At 38.2% G+C, this 23091-nt stretch overlaps 1 protein-coding gene across 1 annotated transcript in view; it reads right to left on the reverse strand.

The window, feature by feature from the left end:
- Positions 1-23091, reverse strand: part of LOC134495020 (nardilysin-like) — a 55423-nt gene that overhangs the window by 26700 nt on the left and 5632 nt on the right. Inside the window, exons 5-18 of the mRNA XM_063300265.1 lie at positions 22106-22179; positions 20424-20519; positions 18580-18702; positions 14693-14750; positions 11508-11581; positions 8760-8829; positions 6322-6399; positions 5110-5230; positions 4144-4202; positions 2748-2802; positions 2452-2556; positions 1771-1894; positions 1061-1147; positions 451-570 (exon numbers count right to left, since the gene is read on the reverse strand). Coding sequence (XP_063156335.1) covers positions 451-570; positions 1061-1147; positions 1771-1894; positions 2452-2556; positions 2748-2802; positions 4144-4202; positions 5110-5230; positions 6322-6399; positions 8760-8829; positions 11508-11581; positions 14693-14750; positions 18580-18702; positions 20424-20519; positions 22106-22179 — 1244 coding nt within the window. The remainder of the gene's footprint in view (positions 1-450; positions 571-1060; positions 1148-1770; positions 1895-2451; positions 2557-2747; positions 2803-4143; positions 4203-5109; positions 5231-6321; positions 6400-8759; positions 8830-11507; positions 11582-14692; positions 14751-18579; positions 18703-20423; positions 20520-22105; positions 22180-23091) is intronic.

The raw sequence follows: 23091 nt of genomic DNA on the forward strand, positions 1-23091 counted from the left end.
AGACAGAGAGAGGAAGAAAGACAGACAAAAACACAGAAGCAAGAGGCCTTGTCCAGTGACAGCCTCCGCCATGCCCAATGTTGCACAAGGAGCAACAGTAAATACTACCCAAAAACTGATCAATGCCTGGACACAGAGTTTTAACATCAGCTGGGCAAAAGGATTGTTTCAGGACTTTGTAGGAACTGAATGCACTTTAAATATGTCAGTTCTTTGTGTAGATTTACCTTAGATCACCTCCTTGTTAAGCATTTATTCTAAGCTCTTTTCACATACCTTTCCCCAAAGGATACATTGAGAAGGGATTTTCTATGACAAAGAGCTCTCCAAAGTGCTGATTGCTTTGAACACTTAATTAAAGAACATTAATCCCTTGAAGAGATATTTTACTATACCTTTCTCATACTTGTAATCTAAGATGAATGATTCATTTGTATTTATACATTTTACCTTTGGGGACACCAAATTTATTGTCTTCCTTGTACCATAGACACCCTTCACGTGCATTTATTATTTTGGTGGGATATTCTGGAGCTCGAGGACTTGATTCTTTCACAGAGAAATCTGTGGCTAAGATAGGAGATTAAAAACTACAAATTATTATATTGAAGACAATCTTTACTCATGGACTTGGTTGCCTGCTATGTTGCTGCATAAGATACTCAGAAATTGTATAAATCTGTAGACATACAAACTTCTAATCCATAGTTACATCCACAGTTTTGACTACATTTGCCAAAATCCAGGCATAATTTCCCACCATTTTCAGGCAGAAAACATTAAAACCTGAGGTTTAGATTAGCTGGGGAAAAAAGTTTGAAAAATGCCTTGCCCCATATACGCAGGGGGTAGGACAGGGGGAAGAAAAAGAAAATTCTGGCTTATGTACTCAATGCCCATTATTTTATTTGTTATCTTTATTTACTATATCTATAGTCCATGCTTCCCCAAAAGATGTTAAATCTGCCGAAGTCTATCTTAGTGCCTTAATGGTTCAACCCAGAGGCTTAATGAGAACAATATTTAATTAAACAGGACTGTATGGGGTTGCAGTACTAACCTATATATTTATTTTCTTGTGGCAGATGTAAATCTGGATTGAGAGGGAAATCACTGTCCCACAGCTTGCTCCAATATGGGTCAATGTCTGTGAATCGAACAGAGCCCAAAATGTCATTGCTCAGTGCATGTTTTAGTAGAGAATACTCAAGATAAGCATTAGCCTTAGGTTCAGTGGGGCACTGAATCTAGCTTAAGCTAGACTCAAGCAAGCTCTAATTCAAATAATTTTAATTCTATAAGCCTTCTAAATTGTGCATACAAACCCCACTTCAACTGGAGGACAGCTGGAATCTTTTAATATCAGAAACACCACTTGGAAAAGAAGGAAGCTGTCAATTTTATGTTTCCCAAGTCTCTAATTTGTACTGCATCTTCATTGCATTGCATTGCATTATTATTTCTATATTAGTTTGAGATATATTGCATGAAAATTCAGTGAATTTTGTATGCGTTTTCCTTACCATTTGTGGTACTATGCCCATTTTAAAAAACTGGAAAACTGATTTACAGAATTAAGAGATGGGCAGATTTTGGGAGACAACTGAATTAATGTGTTTATAGGAAAGCTAACATTAAAATACGGATAGAACATCTATTTGTACATCTGAATTCTGATTTAAAGAAAAAGGGAAATCCTTGCATTGAGATGTTTTGAAGTTCTGGAAGCAGATTTTAACAAACCAGTAATAATGCAAATGGACAGTTTACCTAACATACAATAACGTGTCCCAAACCACTTTTCTTTCTTGGTACATTGTCCCTCATGGGAAGGAGATAAGAGAAAGATGTTTACTTTTTGAGGGATGAGATGATTAAGGGCATCAGCAATGACCTGCAAATATAAAAGATAAAAGAGTAAATCAACTCATTCTCTATTAGCCATTTCTTACTTGTACTCAGAAAAATTGCCCCTTTGTTCTTAGACTGACCTTTCCTACTTCTTTTTCTTATGCCTTAACAGATAGCCAAAATTAGGGGATGGATGGTGGGATATCATCAACCCACTGAAACTCACTGACTAATTGATTAGGAACTTGTGTACTGCCTACACAACAGAAAATCTCACCATGTAAATTGCCGTTAGACATGCATTTTAAAGAAACTTCATTGCATTTTGGATCAGAAGATATATAGAAATATTCTAATTAAGCAAAGCACTTCTTGAACTTAGTGTTCACATTTCTAGAGCAGACCACCCCCACCACCCCCAGCTGGGGCCTTCTAGTTGCCTTTAATCTACAAAGTTTAGATTTCCTAGCCATTATGAGCTTTGATAGAATTCTGAGAGTTGCCTTCAAATATTATCTAGATGGTGCCAGATTGGAGAAGTTGATTCTAGAGTGAATTTCATGTCACTTCTTTTTTCAAACACAAATGTGCTCCACTTACATTAGCATTATAATCAGTCAGTAGTTGATCTCCTGTCAGTAGGTCCTCCTTTTGAAAGATGTGCATATATTCACAAATATTTTCTACAAACTCAATTGGATCAGTCTGGAGATACGGAAACCATGATGAAGAAATAATAAAGTCAACAGGTTAGAGTTTCTTAAAACCTAGTCTTGAAACATAGCACAATTCATCGCAGTGAGGGTTAGGATCATCTGAATTCCACTATCTAAAATAATGTGCCAGCATTTTCAGTATTACTGCAGACATATTGGAAAATGGAAGCAAATGAATACCTGTTCCTGGAAACAAAATTCATTAGCTTCAATCTTCTGAATCTCTTCCCATATTCTGCAAAAAAAATTTAAAAAAAAGTTGTGACCATTATCACATGGGACACCTGTCCCCACCTGGGCATCCTTGAAATGTTTGGACTACAACTTCCTAAATTCTCAACAATGTCTGTAGTAGCTGTGCAATTCTTCGAGTTTGTTTGTTAGTTTGTTTTCTATCCTGCCTTTATTATTTTTATAAATAACTGAAGGCAGGGAACATACCTATTACTCCTTCCTCCTCCTATTTTCCCCACAACAACAACCCTGTGAGCTGAGTTGGGCTGAGAGAGAGTGCCTGGCCCAAGGTTACCCAGCTGGCTTTCATGCCTAAGGTTCAAATCCACACATCAGAAAGATATCCAGGCTGGGAAAGGCTGAAACTGAAGACGGTTTTTCTGAAGTAACTACTCATATCTTTGAATAAGCAGGTGATGGAAAATTACATAGGAAGTGTGGGCTTTTAATAAACAAAAATTAAAACCTGCTTTTCATAACTACAGAATAAAAGCCACCTTCAGCCTGGGTGTACTGAATATGCATGTGAGAAGAAAAGATGGACTATCATGACAGACTCCAGTCTTGACCAATGGATGTTTAATCTATTGCTTGTACATGCCTCACAAGGCAAGAATGAGTTATGGGCTCTCCCAAGTTATGGGTTCTCCAAAGTTATGGGCTTTCCAAATAAATCTGGATCTTTTCTGAATTACCAAGCTGCGATTCAAACCAACTCTTGTACTTCACATACTAATATTTAGTATAATTATATTTGCCTAGGTATATGAACTAGAAGACAAAGAAAAGCCCAGATTCTGAGCACTGTGGACTGTTCCGAGAAATTCACAGTGCTAGACAATCTGGTGCCTTTGGGGAGCTAAGCTCCAACAGAAAGTGTTCCAGGACCATGACATGTTGATTACTCCACTTGTTTTAAATATCCTTCTTCCTATTGACACTTTTTTAGGATAACACAGAAATAAAGACATACATTATGGTTTTGAATGGGTGACTATAACGCCTACATGAAATAAATTTTCACTTGTGTTGGAAGGAATGCCTTTTAGAGGTCTATTTAAATGTGAAACCTTATATAACTAATTATGTAGCATTGTTTATTACTGCTGTCAAAGAGATTATACTGCAGATTTCAAAAACTATTACTGCATGTATTGCATATGATTTGATTTGATATACAAAACATGATTTGATTTGAACGTTAATATGTTTAATATGTACTACATTCTTAAACTCCTTGTTATTTACAGCATCAGTTACAGTATATACTGAAAATTTATTAAATAGAAAAATAAAAAAGCCTAGCAAAGATTAATCATAACATTCTTTTTTAAAAAAATACCTTTTCTCTGGCCCGTTTTTTTGCAACATCTTTAAATACTGAAATATAAGATGAATAACCTGAATATAAAGAAATGGATCCAGTTAGTTTTGAGCTGTATTTGACTATAAGAAAAGTAGCAATATTCACAATTAATAAACCAGGATTAATCCTCCAGACAAGCCCCTCTCCTAAAAAAAAAACAGTGTTCTGTTTTGTTACTTTAATTCTACCATCTCTGACAATTTCTGATATCCTGTGTACTGCCACTCCTGATCAGAAATTATCTTCTCTTGCAGCATTATCTCACTGACCATTGACCGGTAGCACAAATGGACTAAGAATATTTTCTCTGAGATTTTTAGATGCTTTTGGTAGGGTAACCACCAAAAATGCTTGCTTGCTTTGAAGATATGCCCAATGGTGGTTTAATTCCAGAATTGGAAAAGAAAAATATTATTTTTTCAGGATTCTTTTCTGCAACCCCATAAGATTTTCATGAAATCACTTATGGCTCTAACAGATCATAAGGATATAGACTATTGGTGAAAGATATCCGAATACATATGCTGTGGAGGATCTACTACCCAGAACTAATTTCAGAAAAATTGTCCATCTCCTATCCTTCATTACTGATAAATATCTCTAAATCTCCAGCAAAACACTATAAAAATAATCTTACTCAATGATTCCCAAAATTCTAACCAGTCACAAAAGATGAGTCTTCACTCCTTGCTTCAGCCTCTGTAGTATTGTCCAACACTAAGCTCTTCATTTATAAATCTCTATTAAAGGCATTCTGTGCTTGAGGTGACAGTGCATTGCAAACACTGGGAATCTAACATGTTGAATAAAGAAAAATTACTAATCTTCTATTCCTTTTTTAAGTTATTTCATTGATCTCTGTGGAATTTACAGTTGGGTAGCATATTGGAATAATAATAATAATAATAATAATAATAATAATAATAATAATAATAAGTTGACCTCATAGAAATGTTCAAAGCCTTCATCTGTCAAAGTCACTGAAATGCTGAAGATGGAATAGGTAGAATTTTGTTCAAATCCTGTCTCACCATTTCCTCCATATAAAGCAAGAGCCCAAAACCTATTGTGAAAGTAAAGCCATGTTTAAAGTAAGTAAAAAAATAAATGTTAAAACTGGAAACAGTAAACATTAACTAATCATTTAATCTGGCTTATATTTCTAAAACTGGGTTCTTGAGAAACAGGTTTTTAAAAATGTAAATATGATAAAATAATACCCCTGGCAGCAGCAAGGATTGTAATTTGAGACAATTTTGCACTGTGAAGTTCCCTCCTTTAAATCCTTATTATCACTGTTCTTATAATTGTTCTCTTCTACTCAGCCCTAGTCAGACCCTACTTAGCATGCTATGTCTACTTCTGGGCACCACAGTCCAAAAAATGAGCAACAAATTGGAGCAAATACAGAGGACAGCTATCAAGATGGTGAGGGATCTGGAATTAAACCCTCTGAGGAATGGTTAAAGAATCTAGGCATATGTAGGCTGCAGAAAAGACAGTTAAGAGGATATATGATAGCAGTCTTTGAATATCTTAAGGTCTGTCACACAGAGGAGGACTTACTCTCTATTGTTCCAGAGGACAAGGCCAGAAGTAATGGGTTAAAACTGCCAGGAAGGAGGTTCAGGCTAGACATAGGAGGAACCTCTTGACTTCTGCCACATAACTTGATGAATCCTCCTTTACTGGAGGTTTTTAAGGCTGGATGGTCACTAGAAATGACCTAGTGAATCCTGCATTCAGAGGATTGGACTAGATGACCTCTGAGATCATTTCAACTCTATCATTCTATATTTAAAAGAGATGATTTAATTCATGACATAACAAAATCTCCTTGACCATCCCTTACCCCCCAATCTCTGTTCATAGCTTTCCTGATTTTTTTTTTAAATTTCCTCAAGATTCATCTAGTGGATGTCACTTTGGGAGCAGAGATATAGAAAATAGGGATTGGGCTTAAAGACAGTGGTAGGTAGGAACATGGTCTCACTCTTTGACACCCATAACTGTTTTACTTTTGGACAATGTTTTCCCCTTTCAAGATGTAGAAGGAGGAGGAGAAAGAGATCTCAGTAGAGGTCTGATCTCTTGCAAAGGGCTTTGAAATTAGGTCAAGAATTGTAATGCATTATAAAAAGACTTTAGACATACTTCTTCCTAAGAAAGGAGAGCACACTCCCACTGCCTTCATGTCCTATCAGCCAAGAGATATAATGCAGGGGCTTCACCCTAAAAGTTTTGGAAAAAACATTAAGCATCAAATTATTTTAAAAGAACTTGATTAGAAGAATGAATGTTTCCTTTTTAAAAAAAAAATCTGTGTTATTTTTCTGTATATTCAGAAGATACTATACTATTTCTAATTGGAAAGTCACCTGGAAGTCAAGCAGATGGAAAAGGCTAAAACTCCAGTTTGTTCTGATAATCAATGCTATGTTAAAGAGGATTAACACTAAGTTTAAAAGCTGTGTCATTTATTACAATTAAAAAGTAAAAAAACACACACGCAAACATTCAAGGTTCAATAATGAAAAGCCAGAAGGTTGGCTTTGATTACTGGACTTCTGTAAATTAAGTATATAAGGAGCCCATGTTGGACTAGATGGTCTAGTCCTGTGTTCTGTTCCCCAGTGATCAGGTAGATGCCTTTGGGAAATGTACTAGGCAATCATATGGCAATAATGAGATTCTGTTGTTCCACAGCAATTCTGTTGCCCCTCCCAGCTGCCATTTACAATGCCAAGAGGGCATTGTGAAGGTCCTACTTTAGAAGCACCTGGACTGGGGCCATAGAAACACACATGGTGTCTGAAAGCCTCAGCTGTTTTGAGGTTTCCAAAAGTTGCCACCAAATTGTAAAAGTTGCCACCAAAATGTAATTTTATCTGAAGGAGAGCATTATTACATATGGGGGAGTCTATCCATCTATCATCGATCATTGATCATATCTACAGTATCTATCTATCATATCTCTATCTATCTATCTATCTATCTATCTATCTATCTATCTATCTATCTATCTATCTATCTATCTTGCCTTCAAGTTAGTGTTGACTCCTGGTGACTGCCTGGAGTACTCCCTGCAGTTTTCTTGGCAAGATTTCAGAAATGGTTTGCCATTGCCTCCTTCCTGGGGCTGAGAGAGAATGACTGGACCAAGGTCACCCAGCTGGCTTCATGCCTGAGGTGGGACTAGAACTCACAGTCTCTAGGTTTCTAGCCTGGTACCTTAACCATTACACTAAAGTCGTTCTACATGGGGAGTAGTCCTGTGTAAAGGTCTCTGAGATGACTACAAAGAAAACATCCTTGGCAGCAATGCGGAGGTGGCTTGCATCATATGAACTCTTTTTAATTATTTAAATGCTAATTAAATTTAAATATAAATTTACATTAAAATAAATTACTCTTACTCTTTAGAGTGTGGCCTGTGGGATGCCATTCAGAGGCAACATGTGGCTCTTAGTCCACAAAACTCACCCTGATGCACAAATGTTATGCACAAATCCTAATCCCATACATTCTAGTGGATGTGGTTCCTAGAGCTGGTTTGGTCTAGTGGTCAAGGTTCCAGGCTGGAAACCAGGAGATGGTGAGTTCCAGTCCTGCCTTAGGCATGAAAGCTGGCTAGGTGACCTTGGGCCAGTCACTCCTTCTCAGCTCAACTCACCTCGCAGGGTTGTTGTTGTGGGGAAAAGAGGAGGAGGGAGGAGTATTAAGTATGTTCGCCACCTTGAGTTATTTATAAAAATAATAAAGGTGGGATAAAAAAATCTAAAAAAAATCTAGTGGGAACAAAACCATCACCTCTCCTTTCACATTGGATTCATTCAAAGCCTTGAATCTACTCAGTTGCCCCAATGCATTAGGCATGTAAGAGCAGTAGACTGTTCAGAAACAAGTAGCATCTCAAACATCACAACTGTCATGAGACAATGGGAAAGGAGGTCAGATTGGAAGAAGGCAATGGCAAACTACTTCTATATAGTTTCTGAGTGAAGAAAATGGACATGTTCATATAAATCAACAGGATCTGAGTTTGACTCAAGGGACACTTAATTTATAGGGACTAAGGAAGCTATTAGCAATAGGGAAAGAATCTCATATTCATGCTGTTTGCCATATTGGGGTGTTATAATCAAAAGCAGGAGGCATCTGTCAGTTCTCCTTGCAGAAATTAAGTAGGGCTGCTCATTTTTACAAAAGACTTCCTTAATATCTTATGATATCCCTACTTATTCAGTTGCCCTTTCCCAAACCATGTTTCCCAATGCAAACATTTGCCCATTAGAGTCAGTTGATTAATGACTTGAAGTTTATTAATCTATTACTTATTCACTGCATTTAAAATGAACTGGATATTCATTTCACTGGGGCATAACATCCTTAAATCCTGCTCATTTTGCATTGGTCAGTGACTGTAATAAAGAATTGAACTGAGCTCTTCATTATTGTTTTGTATAGTAGGTAGGGGAATAGGAGGACTCAAGACACTAGAAAATGATGTTCTTAATTATGTGATAGATGGAGATCTGACTCCTCATTACTGAAATATATAAATGGAAGTTTGTCTAAATTCCACTCCTTACTTGTAATTCTTTTCCTGAGGGGGAACAGCCCAAGAGATGTTCAAAGAATGTATTTCTTTCACTGGAATAACTGAAACAGGGTAAAGGAGTTAATATTATATATCCCAAAGGGTGGATATTCTTGAATTTGAAAAATTGGGCAAGAAGAATAGAAAAAGCTGTGAGAGAAAGAAAATTGAAGACCTCCTCTACTGGCCAAGAGATCAAGGGCCATTGGAGAACTCTTATTTTCTAGGAAGAACATTATGACAAGGAGAAGACCAATCCTTATATTTGCTAGAGAATGAGTACCTCCAAGGAATTTGTTTTTCTTCTTCAAATACTTTAGTTGCACACTCTTGACCTTATTCATTGGCCAAGCACCAAAAGCTACCAATTGCTTTTAAATAAGAACACCACCAAAGACGTGACCTGAAGAGGATATAAATATCACATTTTGGTTGACTAGTGGACTTGAAGAATTCATTTCATGTTTCTCTTCACACCCATTTCTTTTCCCTTTCTAGTTTGTTTGCTTAAGTCAGGGTTCATCTCTGTTTTCAAATGGATATAAATACTACAGGAGATAATTGCATGAAAAGTAGGATAAAATATAAACTAAGTAGCTAGATATTACAAGTTGCTCTAAAAAGTAACAACACCATCACAATGTATTACTTCTTTGTAAAATAACAGCAAAATGTATCACTTCCCCTAACCCAAGATATCTGTAACCTAAGTCCAAGAGATGTGTATGGTCTCCAAAATTTTGAGCGTATCTTCCAGAGTTTCTTCAAAAGTTACCACCAAATTGTTCTTTGTGATGTAGAGAAGGCGGACTTGGTAGACCCATGTAACACCTCTGCTATGCAAGCTGCAGCTGTTACCATTTAGCTTCCTGGTGCAATACAAAATGCTAGTTATCACTTATAAAGCCCTTCATGGCATAGGGTCTGGCTATTTGAAGGACTGCCTCTCTCTCATCATTTCTACCTGTCCTGTAAGATTTAACACAGGAGCCTGCTTCATGTCTCATCCATTAAGCTAAGCCATCTGATGGGTGCTAGGAAGCATGCCTTCTTTGTCACAGCACCTGCCCATTGAAATACTCCCCCCCACCCCAGGTTCGGATTGTCCTAACTCTGCAAGCTTCTAAACTTATTTTAAAAGTTGGCTTTTCCACTAAACTCTGGGACAGATCAGTGGTGCATCCATTTAATGTATATTGTTTGTTTGGGCTGTGATACATAATGCCTCCCCCTTTTTTTTTATTTAGTTTGCACTTTTAGATACTGGTTTTAATTGTACACTGCCCAAAGTTGGTTTTGAGTTGGGGCAGCATTATAAATCAAAATTATAAACAAACAAACGATGATATGGAAAGCTGTGACTTGGAATGTAAGAAAAGGAAAGAATATGAATGAAGAAAAGAAATAAAAAGTTATATATATTGTGTGAATATGAAGAGAGAAAAGAGAAAAGGAAAGGCCCTGTCAGATTTTGATAATGTAGATCACACATGTTAATCAAAAGCTAAATGCATCCACTACCTTTAAATGTTGCACATCCTCATGTTTAAAGTTATATTTTAAGAGTACAAATATATACTGTATAGTACCAACAGCTGACTAACCCTTTTTAAAAAAACAATCTTATCTGGAGAATCAACATTATGATCTCAGTATTGTGAATACAACATAGTTAAATGTGGGAAGCAGTGACTTGTCTATGACATATCTTTCAACATCTGATATGCTATGAGCGCAGTTCCCAGGATTTGATGCTGGACATCAAGTTGGCTGGGAATTCTAACAGTTGATATGCCCACACATCTGGGAGGAACCAGACTGGGGAAAGATTAGCCTAAAGTACATAGTAACATTATGGCTAAGGTAGCGTTTCTCAGCCTTGACAACTTTAAGACATGTGGACTTCAACTCCCAGAATTCCCCAGCCAGCATGTCCACATGTCTTAAAATTGTCAGGGCTGAGAAACACTGGGCTAAGGCAAAATGAGACATTCTTATTCAGTCCTTTTCCTCCCATCTGTTATGCCAGTGTTTCTTAAAGTGTGGTTTGAGGACCGCTGGGGGTCCCCCAAGAACCTCTCAGGGGTCTGCAAAATCAAAATTATTTGCCAGATATTGAAGATATTTGTACAAATTTAAAACAATGTCACTCTTCTTCTTATTATTATTTATTTGTTGAAAAGTATAGGGTTTTTTTTTCATGAAAATATTTTATGTTAATATCTAATGGGTTTAGTATTGTTATTTTTACATGATTCAATAAATATTCTATGAATACTCTAAAAATTCAATTTTAAATTTTAATATGGTAAGTATCAATAAATATAAGCCCTACAAACAAAAGACCCTTTGGGGTCCTCCATAAATTTAAAAGGTGGTCCTGAGAGCAAACAGTTTAAGAAACACTGTGTTACACTCTACTAGAAAATGATATTTTGCTATACAGTTTCCATCTAGATTTGTCCTAACAGCCAGGAACCATGCTGAGACAAGGAACAAGTCTCTAGTGTTTTATTACTGCTACATAATAGGAATCCTAACAAACTGAAGAAGCGTGGGAAAACCCAGACATATAAACCCCAAAGGTTAAGGCGGGCCCGATCTGTGTCTCTTTGAATGTCTGACCAATTCCTCAGTGCTACGCATGCGCTTTACAGCCTGGATGGGAGCCCCCTGCTCACCATCCTTACTCATGACAAGATTCCCCAACAAAACAAAATCCAGGATCACGTCCACTCACCTTTGTAAATCTTGTGAAATTCCAGTGTATCAAAAGGATTCATCAGATGACTAAAGTCTGGTCTGGGTAATCCACTTAAAAAAAGACAATCAGGAGCATTCTATTTAAGCTTTAAAGTTTAAATTATACTGCCATCTCACCTCTGGTGTTCTTGTACAAACCCAAGTACTGTAGGAAATCAAAAAGTCTCCTAAGATAAGACTTCTATGACCCCTTAACTGAGTTATGACACTGCCGTTCTTCAGAGACTTATGCCTGAGACTACTCAGGAGTTTTGGTGTCTACTCAGATTTACATCTACTGTGGCAAGATCCAGTTTTTCTGGGAAAACTCACATTGGCCTACATCAACTCTGTTAGCTAATTCAGAATGGAACTTGTTCCCCTAAAATCTGGATATTATATTTGGCAAGGACCCAGGAGTCCCAACCTCATATGCAAGAGCCTATGGGAGTAGGGCTGCATTACTCATCTCCTATCAACTGTTTTTTCAACTATACAATGAAGTGTTTCCCTAGAAAGTTTTCTCTACTTAATCAGCATGAAGTTTAAACATGATCTGCAAGGGGGCTGCTCTTGAACAGCACTTTGAAATGGTTCCAATTGTAATTTCTTATATTTGCTTTTGGAAGCACCTCACTGTAGCTTTGTTAAACCTAAAAAGCCCTAACTAAGGCCGCATCTCATGCATCCCCAGATCTATTTCTGGGTTCTCTGAAGTTCCCCAAATGAGCCACTGATTTTCAATGGCTCTATGGCAATTTTCATAACATTACTTAAAACTATGTTAGTTTTTAAATTAATTAATTCAGAATCCTGGGCAATTTAATGTATCTATTTTGGGTTGTAAAAGAAAGACAACTCTGCAAATAGAAATTACAGGCTAAAGAAAAAAGGGCAGAAAAGGGGGCAAGTATTTGGGGTACCATGGTAGAAAGTTTACTTAATATGGAGAAAACAATGGAAAAATATTAAGATGAGCAAATGATGACAGAAAGGTAGCATGTAGTATATGTGGCCTGTTTCATGTAAGGAAGTACAACTGATAAGATCATCTTTCTGCCCACTTTTTATGAGACTGAGTGTTGGATAAGAGCATCTTTCTGCCCACTTTTTATATGAGATTGAGAGTTGGATAAGAGCATCTTTCTGCCCACTTTTTATATGAGATTGAGAGTTGGATATGTCAGAAGAAACAGTTAAGTTGAATGCAGTGGGAACATTATAAATAAGCATGGTGTGGGTGATCAAACACACCAAAAGTAGAGTGAAGAATGAAAGGGTGTTGAATGTGGATTCAATACAAGAGTGATTGATTAGCGTATAATAAATATAGATATATGAAAGAAGAGTGAATGGGACCAGTGGAAGAGGAAGACAGAGAAAGCTGTGGCTGGATGGAGACAGAGGTAAGAAGTTTAAGGAGCAAAAGGAAATGTATGAAGCGGTACATGAACATAGAGGAAGCAAGGTGGTCTGCAAGGACAGAAAAGCAGGGACAGCTGTAGTGAATGGCATTGGTGTAAACTAGATTTTAGCTATATTTCTTTCTTATCTCATGCTTTTTAATTTTTTGCTTACTATTTCTTATGCATTTTCTTAGTTTAGAGCATGAGAAGTATGCACGTATGTATATATCTACTCATTCCAGCAATGTCAGGTTGTCTCTATTCCACACATCCCCATCATCCAAGCTTTAGACTGCAAAGTAATGTTTCAGCCTTTGATAGAGAAAGCTCTGTAAACTGTTGGAGAAGAGGTTTTTAGAAACTGGCTCCTCACATACAACTCAACCCACCATCAGAATTCCCTGACATTAGTAGGGGAATGGTCAGCTGTGATCTATGGAAGAGGGTCTTGGTTTTTTGGTTTTACATCTCTGAATCACCTTCCTGGAGCAGATCCAGGGAAGATGTTTAGATAAGCAATGAGGTCTTGCTTCTCTAGGCCTCTGACAATTTTATGTTTTTGACTGAGAAATTGATATATTGCTTTCTTTTGTTTTAAATGAATTTCATTTTGTTCCTGTTTGGGGAACTGGAAAGAAGAATATTATCAAGTTTGTACAAAGGCATAAATGAACCCTCAGCTGAGAGGAGAGTGTGGGAGAAGAGAAGGAGTTGATGTGTTTGTCCCATTCCTCCTATAAATGCATTTTTCAGTGCTTATTTTATAGCTCAGCTACTGATTACTTAGAGATTAAGAATCTCCTGCCTGCAAATAAATATGGTATTCTACACTATGGGGAACAAACAAACAGTATAATATATTAGTTAATTAATATATTACTTTGTTTGGTTCCCAAAGTACATTAATTAATTAATTAATTCAGTTCAGAAGTTATTTTATTGAATCTCTGAATTGAATGGATTTTTGAAATTGAACTGGAAGGTTGATTTGAACCATTAAACTGATTCAGATGCCTCCAAATTGATTTTGATAATTTTGGATGTTTTGCGTATCAACAGAACTGTTTTCCAAATTAATTCAGAAATATCAGTCAAACCATGCCACTGTGATTTGAACCTTCTCATTGAATCAAGTTAGTTTTCTGAATCAATTTAAATTATCAAATTGAATCTGATGAATTTTCAAAATTGAATTAATGGATAAAATTGGATTGTGCATGTTTTGCATTAGCCTGGTAATGCAAAATACTGGCTGCACTTTTGTTTGCAAAGACCACAAACACACATTTCATATAAAGTAATGTTTATGTTTTAAAATGAGTAAATAAGAAAATCTAATACTGACAATAAGAGGCAAACTTAAAAGAAAACCTAGAACCTGCAGTTGCCATCATTTCTGCCTACAAATCTCAAATGTTTAATTTTTTTTCCCCAGATCATTTTCATTCCTTTTTCCCTGTGCTTGATGGAACTCCATAAAATAGAAAAGTCCCTGTTAATTTGGATGAGATTAGTTTTATTTATATTTCCATACCATCCATCTTTTTATACAGAAGAAACATCTTATAGTTATAGTTCTGGAATGCATTGTTACATTCTTAGAAATTTCATAATCTAACCAGAATACTTCAGTTATTGGGTGGATTAGAAATTTTAAGATTAAGAATAACATTAACAGAGTATATTCTTTCACATTGCTACTTCTAATGGAACATATGGCATATCAAGGACACTTAGCACTTCCAGGAAAAAAAAGAAAAGAAAAAGATGAACTCACTTATTTGGGATGTGTGAGAAAATTTCCGTCACCCATTTTTGCAAAGTATCCAGGGTTTCTAATCAGGAGAATATTTAAAAAGAAAAAGAAGCATGAAAGGTAGAAAACACAGAGGGGGAAGTTGACAATTCTGTTATGAAAAAATGAACGATATAGGTATATATCAAATGTCTATGCATATGTCAAAGTCTCAAAATGGAAATTGTGCATTTGTTCAAAGATGGAATTTCCTGTGGCTTAGTGACTGACTATGACCCACAAAAAAGTACCCAATTTTCCTCTTTGAACTCTTGAAAAAGCTCTTTTTGACAGGAACTAGAATCTTTTGATACCAGGACCCTTATTTTTGCAGCAGGGATGAAAGCTTATGTCTTGTGAGCCATTAGGAGCCCTGAGATCATGCCATAGAAATAGGGTGGCAAACTAAGTAGATTTCAGTAGTGCAATTTTTAAATATAAAGTTAAGGGTAAGAATGGGAGTGTGAGACCTCTAACAAAGTTGGACCTGAGGAAGTGGACAGGATCCTCTGGACAGTAAATGCCACCACTTGTCAGCTAGACCCATGTCCCTCCTGGATGGTGAAAGCAGCTTGGGAGGTCACATGTGGATGGGTCCAGGTGATGGTTAATACATCCTTGAGGGAGGTGTTGTTTCCATGTGTCTTTAAGGAGGCGTTGGTACAGCCCCTCCTCAAGAAGCCATCGCTGGACCCTACTGTATTGGACAATTTTTGTCCAGTCTCCCACCTCCCCTTTTCAGGGAAAGTGGTTGAGAAAGTGCAGCTCCAGAGGGTTCTGGATGAAGCAGATTATCTAGACCCCTTTCAGTCAGGTTTCAGGCCCAGATATGGGATGGAAATGGCATTGGCCACACTTATGGATGATCTCTGGCAGAAGTGGGATGGAGGCAGTGCATCCATCCTCACTCTTCTTGATCTCTCAGCAGCTTTCGATACCATCAACCATGGTATTCTTTGGGGTTGGCTCAGGGAGTTGGGGGTGGGCGGCGTGGTCTTACGCTGGTTCACCTCCTTCCTCCAGGGCTGGTCCCAGTTGGTGGTGATAGGGGATGAAAGATCCAACCCTCAACCCCTCTTTTGTGGGGTGCCACAGGGTTCGGTTTTCTCTCCTCTCCTATTCAATATCTACATGAAACCACTGGTTGAGATCATCCGTCACCATGGGATGAGGTATCATCACTATGCTGATTATACTCAATTGTATATCTCCATCCCAGGTGAAGTAAGTGGTGCTGTGACTGCCCTCTCCAGGTGCCTGGAGGCTGTGGGGGCCTGGATGGGGAACAACAGGCTTCAGCTGAATCCTGGTAAGATGGAGTGGCTGTGGATTAATGGCCTTTCTGTTTCTGGGACTTTGTCATCTTTGGTTCTGGATGGGGTTGCACTGCCCCAGACAGACCCGGTGTGTAACTTGGGGGTCCTCCTGGACTCATGGCTCCTGCTCGAAGAGCAGGTGGCAGCCATGGCCAGAAGGGCCTTTGCGCAGCTTTGTGTTGTGCACCAGTTACGCCCCTTCCTGGACTGGGAGGCCCTCCAAACAGTCATTCATGCCCGTGTTAACTCCCAGATTGACTACTGCAATGCGCTATACATGAGGCTACCCTTGAAGAGTATCCAGAAGCTTCAGCTGGTCCAGAATGCAGCCGTGCGGGCTATTTGTGGTGCCCCTAAGACGGCACATATAACATCGTTGCTTTGCGAGCTGCATTGGAGACCAGTTTGCTTCCAGGTTCAATTCAAGGTGTTGGTTATCACCTTTAAAGCCCTACATGGCATGGGGCCAGGTTACCTGAGGGACCACCTGTTCCCCATTACATCTACCCGCCCCACCCAATCCTGCAGAGAGGGCATGCTGAGGACCCTGTTGGTAAGAGAATTCCATCTGGCGGGGTCCAGGAGGCAGGCCTTCTCTGCACTAGTGCCCACCCTTTGGAACATCTTGCCCCCAGAGGTGAGGCTAACCCCATCACTCCTGGCCTTTCAGAGAAACTTGAAGACCTGGCTCTGCCACCTGGCCTGGGGTGGGGAGGAGAACAGTCATGCCTGGGGTTGGCTAGTGCCTTGAAGTAACCCTCCCACATGAAGACTGAATAAGACTCAGCCATCTGGACTTTACTTCTATTTATATTATTAATGATATATAATTTTATAAAGGATTTTATATATTTATTGTTTCACTGAGTATTTTGTTGTAACCCACCCAGAGTCCCTCTAGTGAGAGGAGATGGGTGGTGACAAATTTGATAAATAAATAAATAAATACAATCTCTCCCATCCCCATTCCTAGCCCTGATAAACCCCTGAAATCTTTCCCAAAACTGGCCTGAAAAGCATTGCAGTTAAAAGTTCATATTCAACTCTTCACGCAAAGCATCACGCTGTAGGCAGTGAAGCCAAATAACTTGGTTGTCCATGCCACTTGAGATGTCCTACAGCCCCCGTCAACTGTGCTTAAAGCCACCTCTCACTAAATGCAAGAAGTACTGGCTATATAAAGGATGTATTTGCACTGAATCGGCCACTCAGTGATTCTCCCAATTAATTAACCTTAATGTGCTTTAGCTTGGTCAACCAAGGGCCATATTTTTCATTTCCCCCAGCTGCCACAAAGAAGAATGGAGGGCTATCACTTCCCCCATCTATTCCTGCCTTTTTTTTTTTCCCTCCAGGGGAAGCACATGATTTGCATGACGTTTCATTTCTCACTGTTTCTTTGCCCTTTTTTGCTCCCTCATGTGGTCACATGGGGGTAAAAACAACTTCAGTGGTAGAATGCCTAGGGAGGTCCTCTTAGTGTAGGCCCTTTCCATAGTTTACTGCCACTCATGAACAATTGAAGGGACAGTTAACTATCAGGTAAATAGTTCACAAAGTACATGTGTAATTAGGTGACTGGCTAATTAAGCCCCAAAGAAACCCTAAATTTGGGGCTAAAACTAACCCACCATAGTTAATAGGCAGCTTTAATTAATTTAGTTTTAGAATTTACCTAACAGACATTCTGCTCCCATGTCATGATCCCATTTAAGTATGAACAGGACCCAGCAGTCTCAGGGGTCTATCTTGTAGCTCCTTAAAAATGAGCAAATATGTTATCACTTAAACTCTGGGGGATTGTTATCTCATGAAATTGATTGCAATCCACAAAAGTTTATGTGATAAAAGAAGACTATTGTTTTTCCGCAAGAGTAACCTAGATATACCTCTGGTGCCAAGGATTCATCTGAAAATGATGGTGAGTTTAGGAACACTGAGATTAGCTTGCCTATTCCTTTTCGGCTATGCAATCTCATCATGGCCTAGTTCCAGGATCCATGTGTCTGGAATTTGGCAAGACTGGTATGGATTTGCCATATCTTTCCATGAGCTCAAGTGATAGAATGGCAACATGTTGTAAGATGTTAAGAAAAAGACAAGCAAACTTACTTCTCAAGGTTTTGGCGTTCTGATGCAAGGTTTTAAGGGGCTTGGTGATCTTATGAGGTCATTCTGATCTCCTGATTATCATTTTCATTTGGGTGAGCTTCGAGCACAGTTGCATATTGCAGTGCCCATAGGTTCTTACATTGCTGGCAGATCTGGGCTTTCATATACCACAAACACAATGGTGTAAATTGTGGAATTGTACCAGAAAACCAACAGAATTTCTACTATCCCCACTGTGTTATTTTAATGGCAGAGCTGTTCATGAAACTCTAACATATTCCAACAGTTACACAATTCTTGAGAAAAGTGAATACGCTTTCATAATACATACATATACATAAATATAATATATACATTTACATATGCTTATTTATTTATTTATCAAATTTATATGGCCGCCCATCTCACAAAAAGTGACTTATAATTATTTGTATTTTCTACCTCTAGACTGGACAACTAGATTCATGTAGTGAGCTGAGTAGTATCGTTTTCTGAAATCCCTCAGTCTTGCATAGGTATCAGTGCCTTTCTTTTTTGGTGTATGTTTCAGTGTCTCTGCATTACCTGTATAATTTATGAAGAACAGGTTTTCTTACTAACATTGGAATCAGTTTCCCCAAAGTCTTGCAGCTTAGTTCTAAACGTTTTCTCTGTGACAAAGTAGGTATTGTTCAACTTAAATTAGCCCAATAGCACCAACTAAATATTAGGTTTTAACACAGATCTTCTACACTTTGTTTATACTGCATAAAAAAGAACTTTGGTTGCTAAACTAGTCCAGTTCAAATAGGACGGATGTTTCTAAGGTTCTTGCGGTGGTAAAGGTACCCCCCAAACCCATGTGAGCTGCATTCATTACCAAACCTATAAGATTCCCCACACGCACACGCACACCCACACCCACAATACATACAAATTGTTTGAAGTACCCTTGTGAAAACATTCACAGCTTGCTGAAATGACTCTGAGTAGTGACAGGGGGAAAAATCAGTCAGGAACCTGTGGTCCACGAAACTAATTTATTTCTATTCACTGACCATAGCTCAGACATACTATGGCCAGCATGCTGACCTAGTAGGAAGAAATAAATAATAAAAAAAGTCACCCAGACGGGTTTATCAAAAACATTCTAATGTCCAGCTGTAATTCCTACTGTGTCTGCCTTTTTTTTTTTTACTTGCCTTTGCAATGGAGCAGGCCAAGGGTATATAAGCTACAGTTTTGCCTCTGCTCATGGCTGCCCAACAAGCTGCCAATGCTTTGCTGGGAGCTCTGTGTACACTGTATTCTTTGCATGCTGATAAAACTATGTTGTATCTTCAAAGTGATTTGGCTGCTTTAGGTGAGCCAGGTTTTGGCCACAACAGTTCTACAGGAAAGTGTCATTTACTAAATCAAATATTTGGTCCATTTTGCCCTACACTTAATGGCAGAGTTTCAGACAGGCAGATGCTGGGATTGAATTTGGGGACTACTGCAGGCAAAGGATGTGTTGCATTTCTGAGCTACAGTGTGGACTTTTCCTCCATTACTTTAACTTAGACAAAATGATAATTGACTGGCAAGCAAACACTTGCTTCTGATTTTTCAGGTTTTAGATGGTATGTGGGTATGCTTAAGAACTTATAATTAAGTATCTCGACTACTCCATGACTGGATCCAATGATTTGCTTAATCATGATTATTTGAAGAAGCCACAATTATCCAGGTTCACACGAAGTAAGATAGGAAACATGCTTTAAGGACCACAACAGTTTGGTTATCACATCATGGTACAACAAGCACAGAATAATTCTGGCCAACCAATTTTTCCTGTAGTTAATTATGTTAACATGATGACATCAGTCTGAGAGTTATCACAACTTTGTGCCTATCACTTTCTGAAGCCTACAGGAGTCAGAGGCAAAACTTTGCCTTGAATCTAGCACTTCATGTACTTGGATTGCTCCTCACTCCAAAGCTAATTCACTCCAAAGCTAAAAGAGGGCTAAAAGTAGGCTTACGATCTATGAACTAATATAAGATGAATATGCTGACCTGATTTATGTATAGACAACTTATTTGAATTAAGAGGGATACATGTTTCTACCATGTGCAGCATCAGACTTAACCATATCTTGAAGAACACAAGATTGCTGCAGCATACAAAGCTTCTGTCATGAAAAATGTTTGAAGAATGGCATATCCATAACTTTTAAAATTAAATAGTTTATATTATATAAAGTTCTATCAAATACAAGCTCCATTAAAGCCCATCTGCTTGTATCTCAGCATACTTTACTTACCCCAGAAGAATTTTCTCATAGGATGTCCTGGTTTTGCAAGACTACCAAGCAGCAGTTCTCTTCTGTTAGCATCAGAGGGTCTTGCTATCTGATATTCTGTTTGTTTTAAAGTACACATTAGGCAGCAGAACTTAAGAATAGAATTTCTGTGATATGATCATTTGGACAAGACAAAGAGCATAATGTACACATACATGAAGCAGCAGTGAAAAGTGTCTCACTCATTTGACACATGCATTGGATTTGTGGTTTTGCTGCAGAACTATCATGGACTCCATCAGGGGTTACTAGTACTTTGGAGAATGAATCTTCCTAGCAGCTCTGCCTATTTATGAATTGTAATAGAGCCAGCATCTCAGTTAAAATGGGAAAAATGGATGTTAGGGCCTCTTCCTCTTTCAAGGCCCAAATTAGCATACAGCCACATGATACATATTGGTGGGAAGAGAGAGAAGTCCTTGATGACACTGGTTCTTCCGATGGCAACATCAGGTAAGATCTGGAGGGTACATGCAATAAATTTCCTTTGGGACATATGATTATCAGCATTTATTTCTATGCCTTAGCTCTTTACAGTGGTGTATCAAAAACTGGACTTCAGGGCCCAGGTTTAGGATTCCATAGGCCAAGGAATCTTCAGTGTTCATCCAGAGCTGCAAGTGATGTTGAGAGTTAAAAAGAGGTCAGTTTCATCAAGAGGATGCTGAGGCCACCAGAGTTTATGCTGGTTCACATCTTCCTTTCTTCTCTGCTACCTTCCTTCCTAGCCATGCATGTACTTAGCTCCATATCTTCATTTGTCAAAAGGGGTTTATCTTCCAGGAAGTTTATTTAGGACTGAAGCCGTAACATCCTTTACATAAAATACTGGTTGCTTTCCTTTCTGTTTTACAGATGAAGGCAGAGGATTTAGAGACAATAGCTTCCCAGAACAGCTTTTTATTATTATTATTATTATTTGGCCTTAGATCTGAAATTGAGATAAAGGAATTTGAGGAATTTGTGAAATGTTGGAGTTGTACAACCAGGCTTGTGCCACCCACAGAATACACAGAACTCACTTCAGAGAGCGAACATCTCTAAATTTTACAATGCTGTTATGCACTTTCTTTAGCGGGGGGGGGGCATTCCTTCAAGTCAGTATTGACTCCTGGTGACTGTCTGGAAAGTCCCTGCAGTTTTGTTTCAGAAGTGGTTTGCCACTGCCTCCTTCCTAGGGCTGAGAGAGAGTGACTGGCCCAAGGTCACCCAGCTGGCTTTGTGACTAAAACAGAACTAGAACTCAAGGTCTCCCAATTTCTAGCCTGGCGCCTTAATCACCACACTAAACTGGCTGCCATTATGCATATTTACCCAGCCTTACTCTCCACTGAATTCAACAAAATTCCTGCAAGGTATGCTCAGGATTATAGTTATTTGCTCAGGTTAGAATGCTATGTGAATGGGACTCCCAAAAGATATTGTCTATAATCCAGTGCAATGCACATGTAATGCAACTGATTTTAAAGGGCTTTTGAATGTGCTTAAATCTTTGGATTTAAAATACTATTTTTATGAAGTTGTTGTAAGACAGTTCCTTCAAATTTCACAAATAGTAATGCCTCAAAAATGAGGTGAGATGGTTTCCCCCCACCCAAGATCTGAAAAGTATAAGCAGTGAACCACACGCTCATGAGTTTTACCACTATCCACCGCTTCAACTTCACGGTCAATAGCATCTTTAATCATCAGAGGATGAATGAAGAACTGTGCCCATCTACAAGTAAAGTAGAAGAGAAATACAAGTGTTTGCTATTAAGCCTTGAAACATGTGGAATAACAATGATCTGTTTCCACAAATATACGTGTGAACTAATGTTATGGCAAAACAAATCTTGATTTTTTTCCAAGCACTCAGTCTGATGAAAAATGGCTTTTCATTTCTTTGATCTCATTTTTTATTCATCCTAGGCATAGGTTTCTTTTACTTTAGTTACTTGGAGCGAATACACATGCACGCACACACACACACACAAACACACATGATAACTGTGTGTCTTTTACTGTACAGTTATCTCTCTGGCAGCTTGGATCTTCCATGACTCCCCAGACTTTAGTTAGTGACCCTATAATCAAGATATTTCAGAGCCTTTTTGAGATTAGGAAGATCAGTCAACTCAGAAGGTTGCAGATTGCTGGAAAATGTGTACCCTCCCCCCAAGAAACCCAGTAACATCCTCTGTGTTTCATAAACATAAAGGAAATTGGAGGACAGATGCTGACTTAAAGATAACATAAAGACTAGCAGACGCAAGAAGCTAGACTAAGACTAAGCTAGACTTGCCATCAGGTTAAAGGCAGCATGCAAAACATGTGTATTTTAAATGTATGCAAAACATTTCAAATTTGAAACATTTCAAATCAACTGTAATAGAGCCAGTTTTGCATACCCCGAATTACTGGAAGGTTTCTAAGAGTATTTAGAGTATTGTAGAAATATTCCAAGCTTGAAGCAGAATTGTTTTGAGTCTGAAACAGTTCTAGAATGATTTGAACACTTTGCTAAGGTTAGAACAACCTGTTTGGGCTTGTAACCACTGTTTCAAACTCAAAAGGTGGTACAGGTAGTCCTCACTTAATGACCATTCATCTAGTGATGGTTCAGACTTACGATGGTGCTGAAAAAACC

Source organism: Candoia aspera, chromosome 3 (assembly GCF_035149785.1).
Source record: "Candoia aspera isolate rCanAsp1 chromosome 3, rCanAsp1.hap2, whole genome shotgun sequence".
NCBI classification, from domain to species: Eukaryota; Metazoa; Chordata; class Lepidosauria; order Squamata; family Boidae; genus Candoia; species Candoia aspera.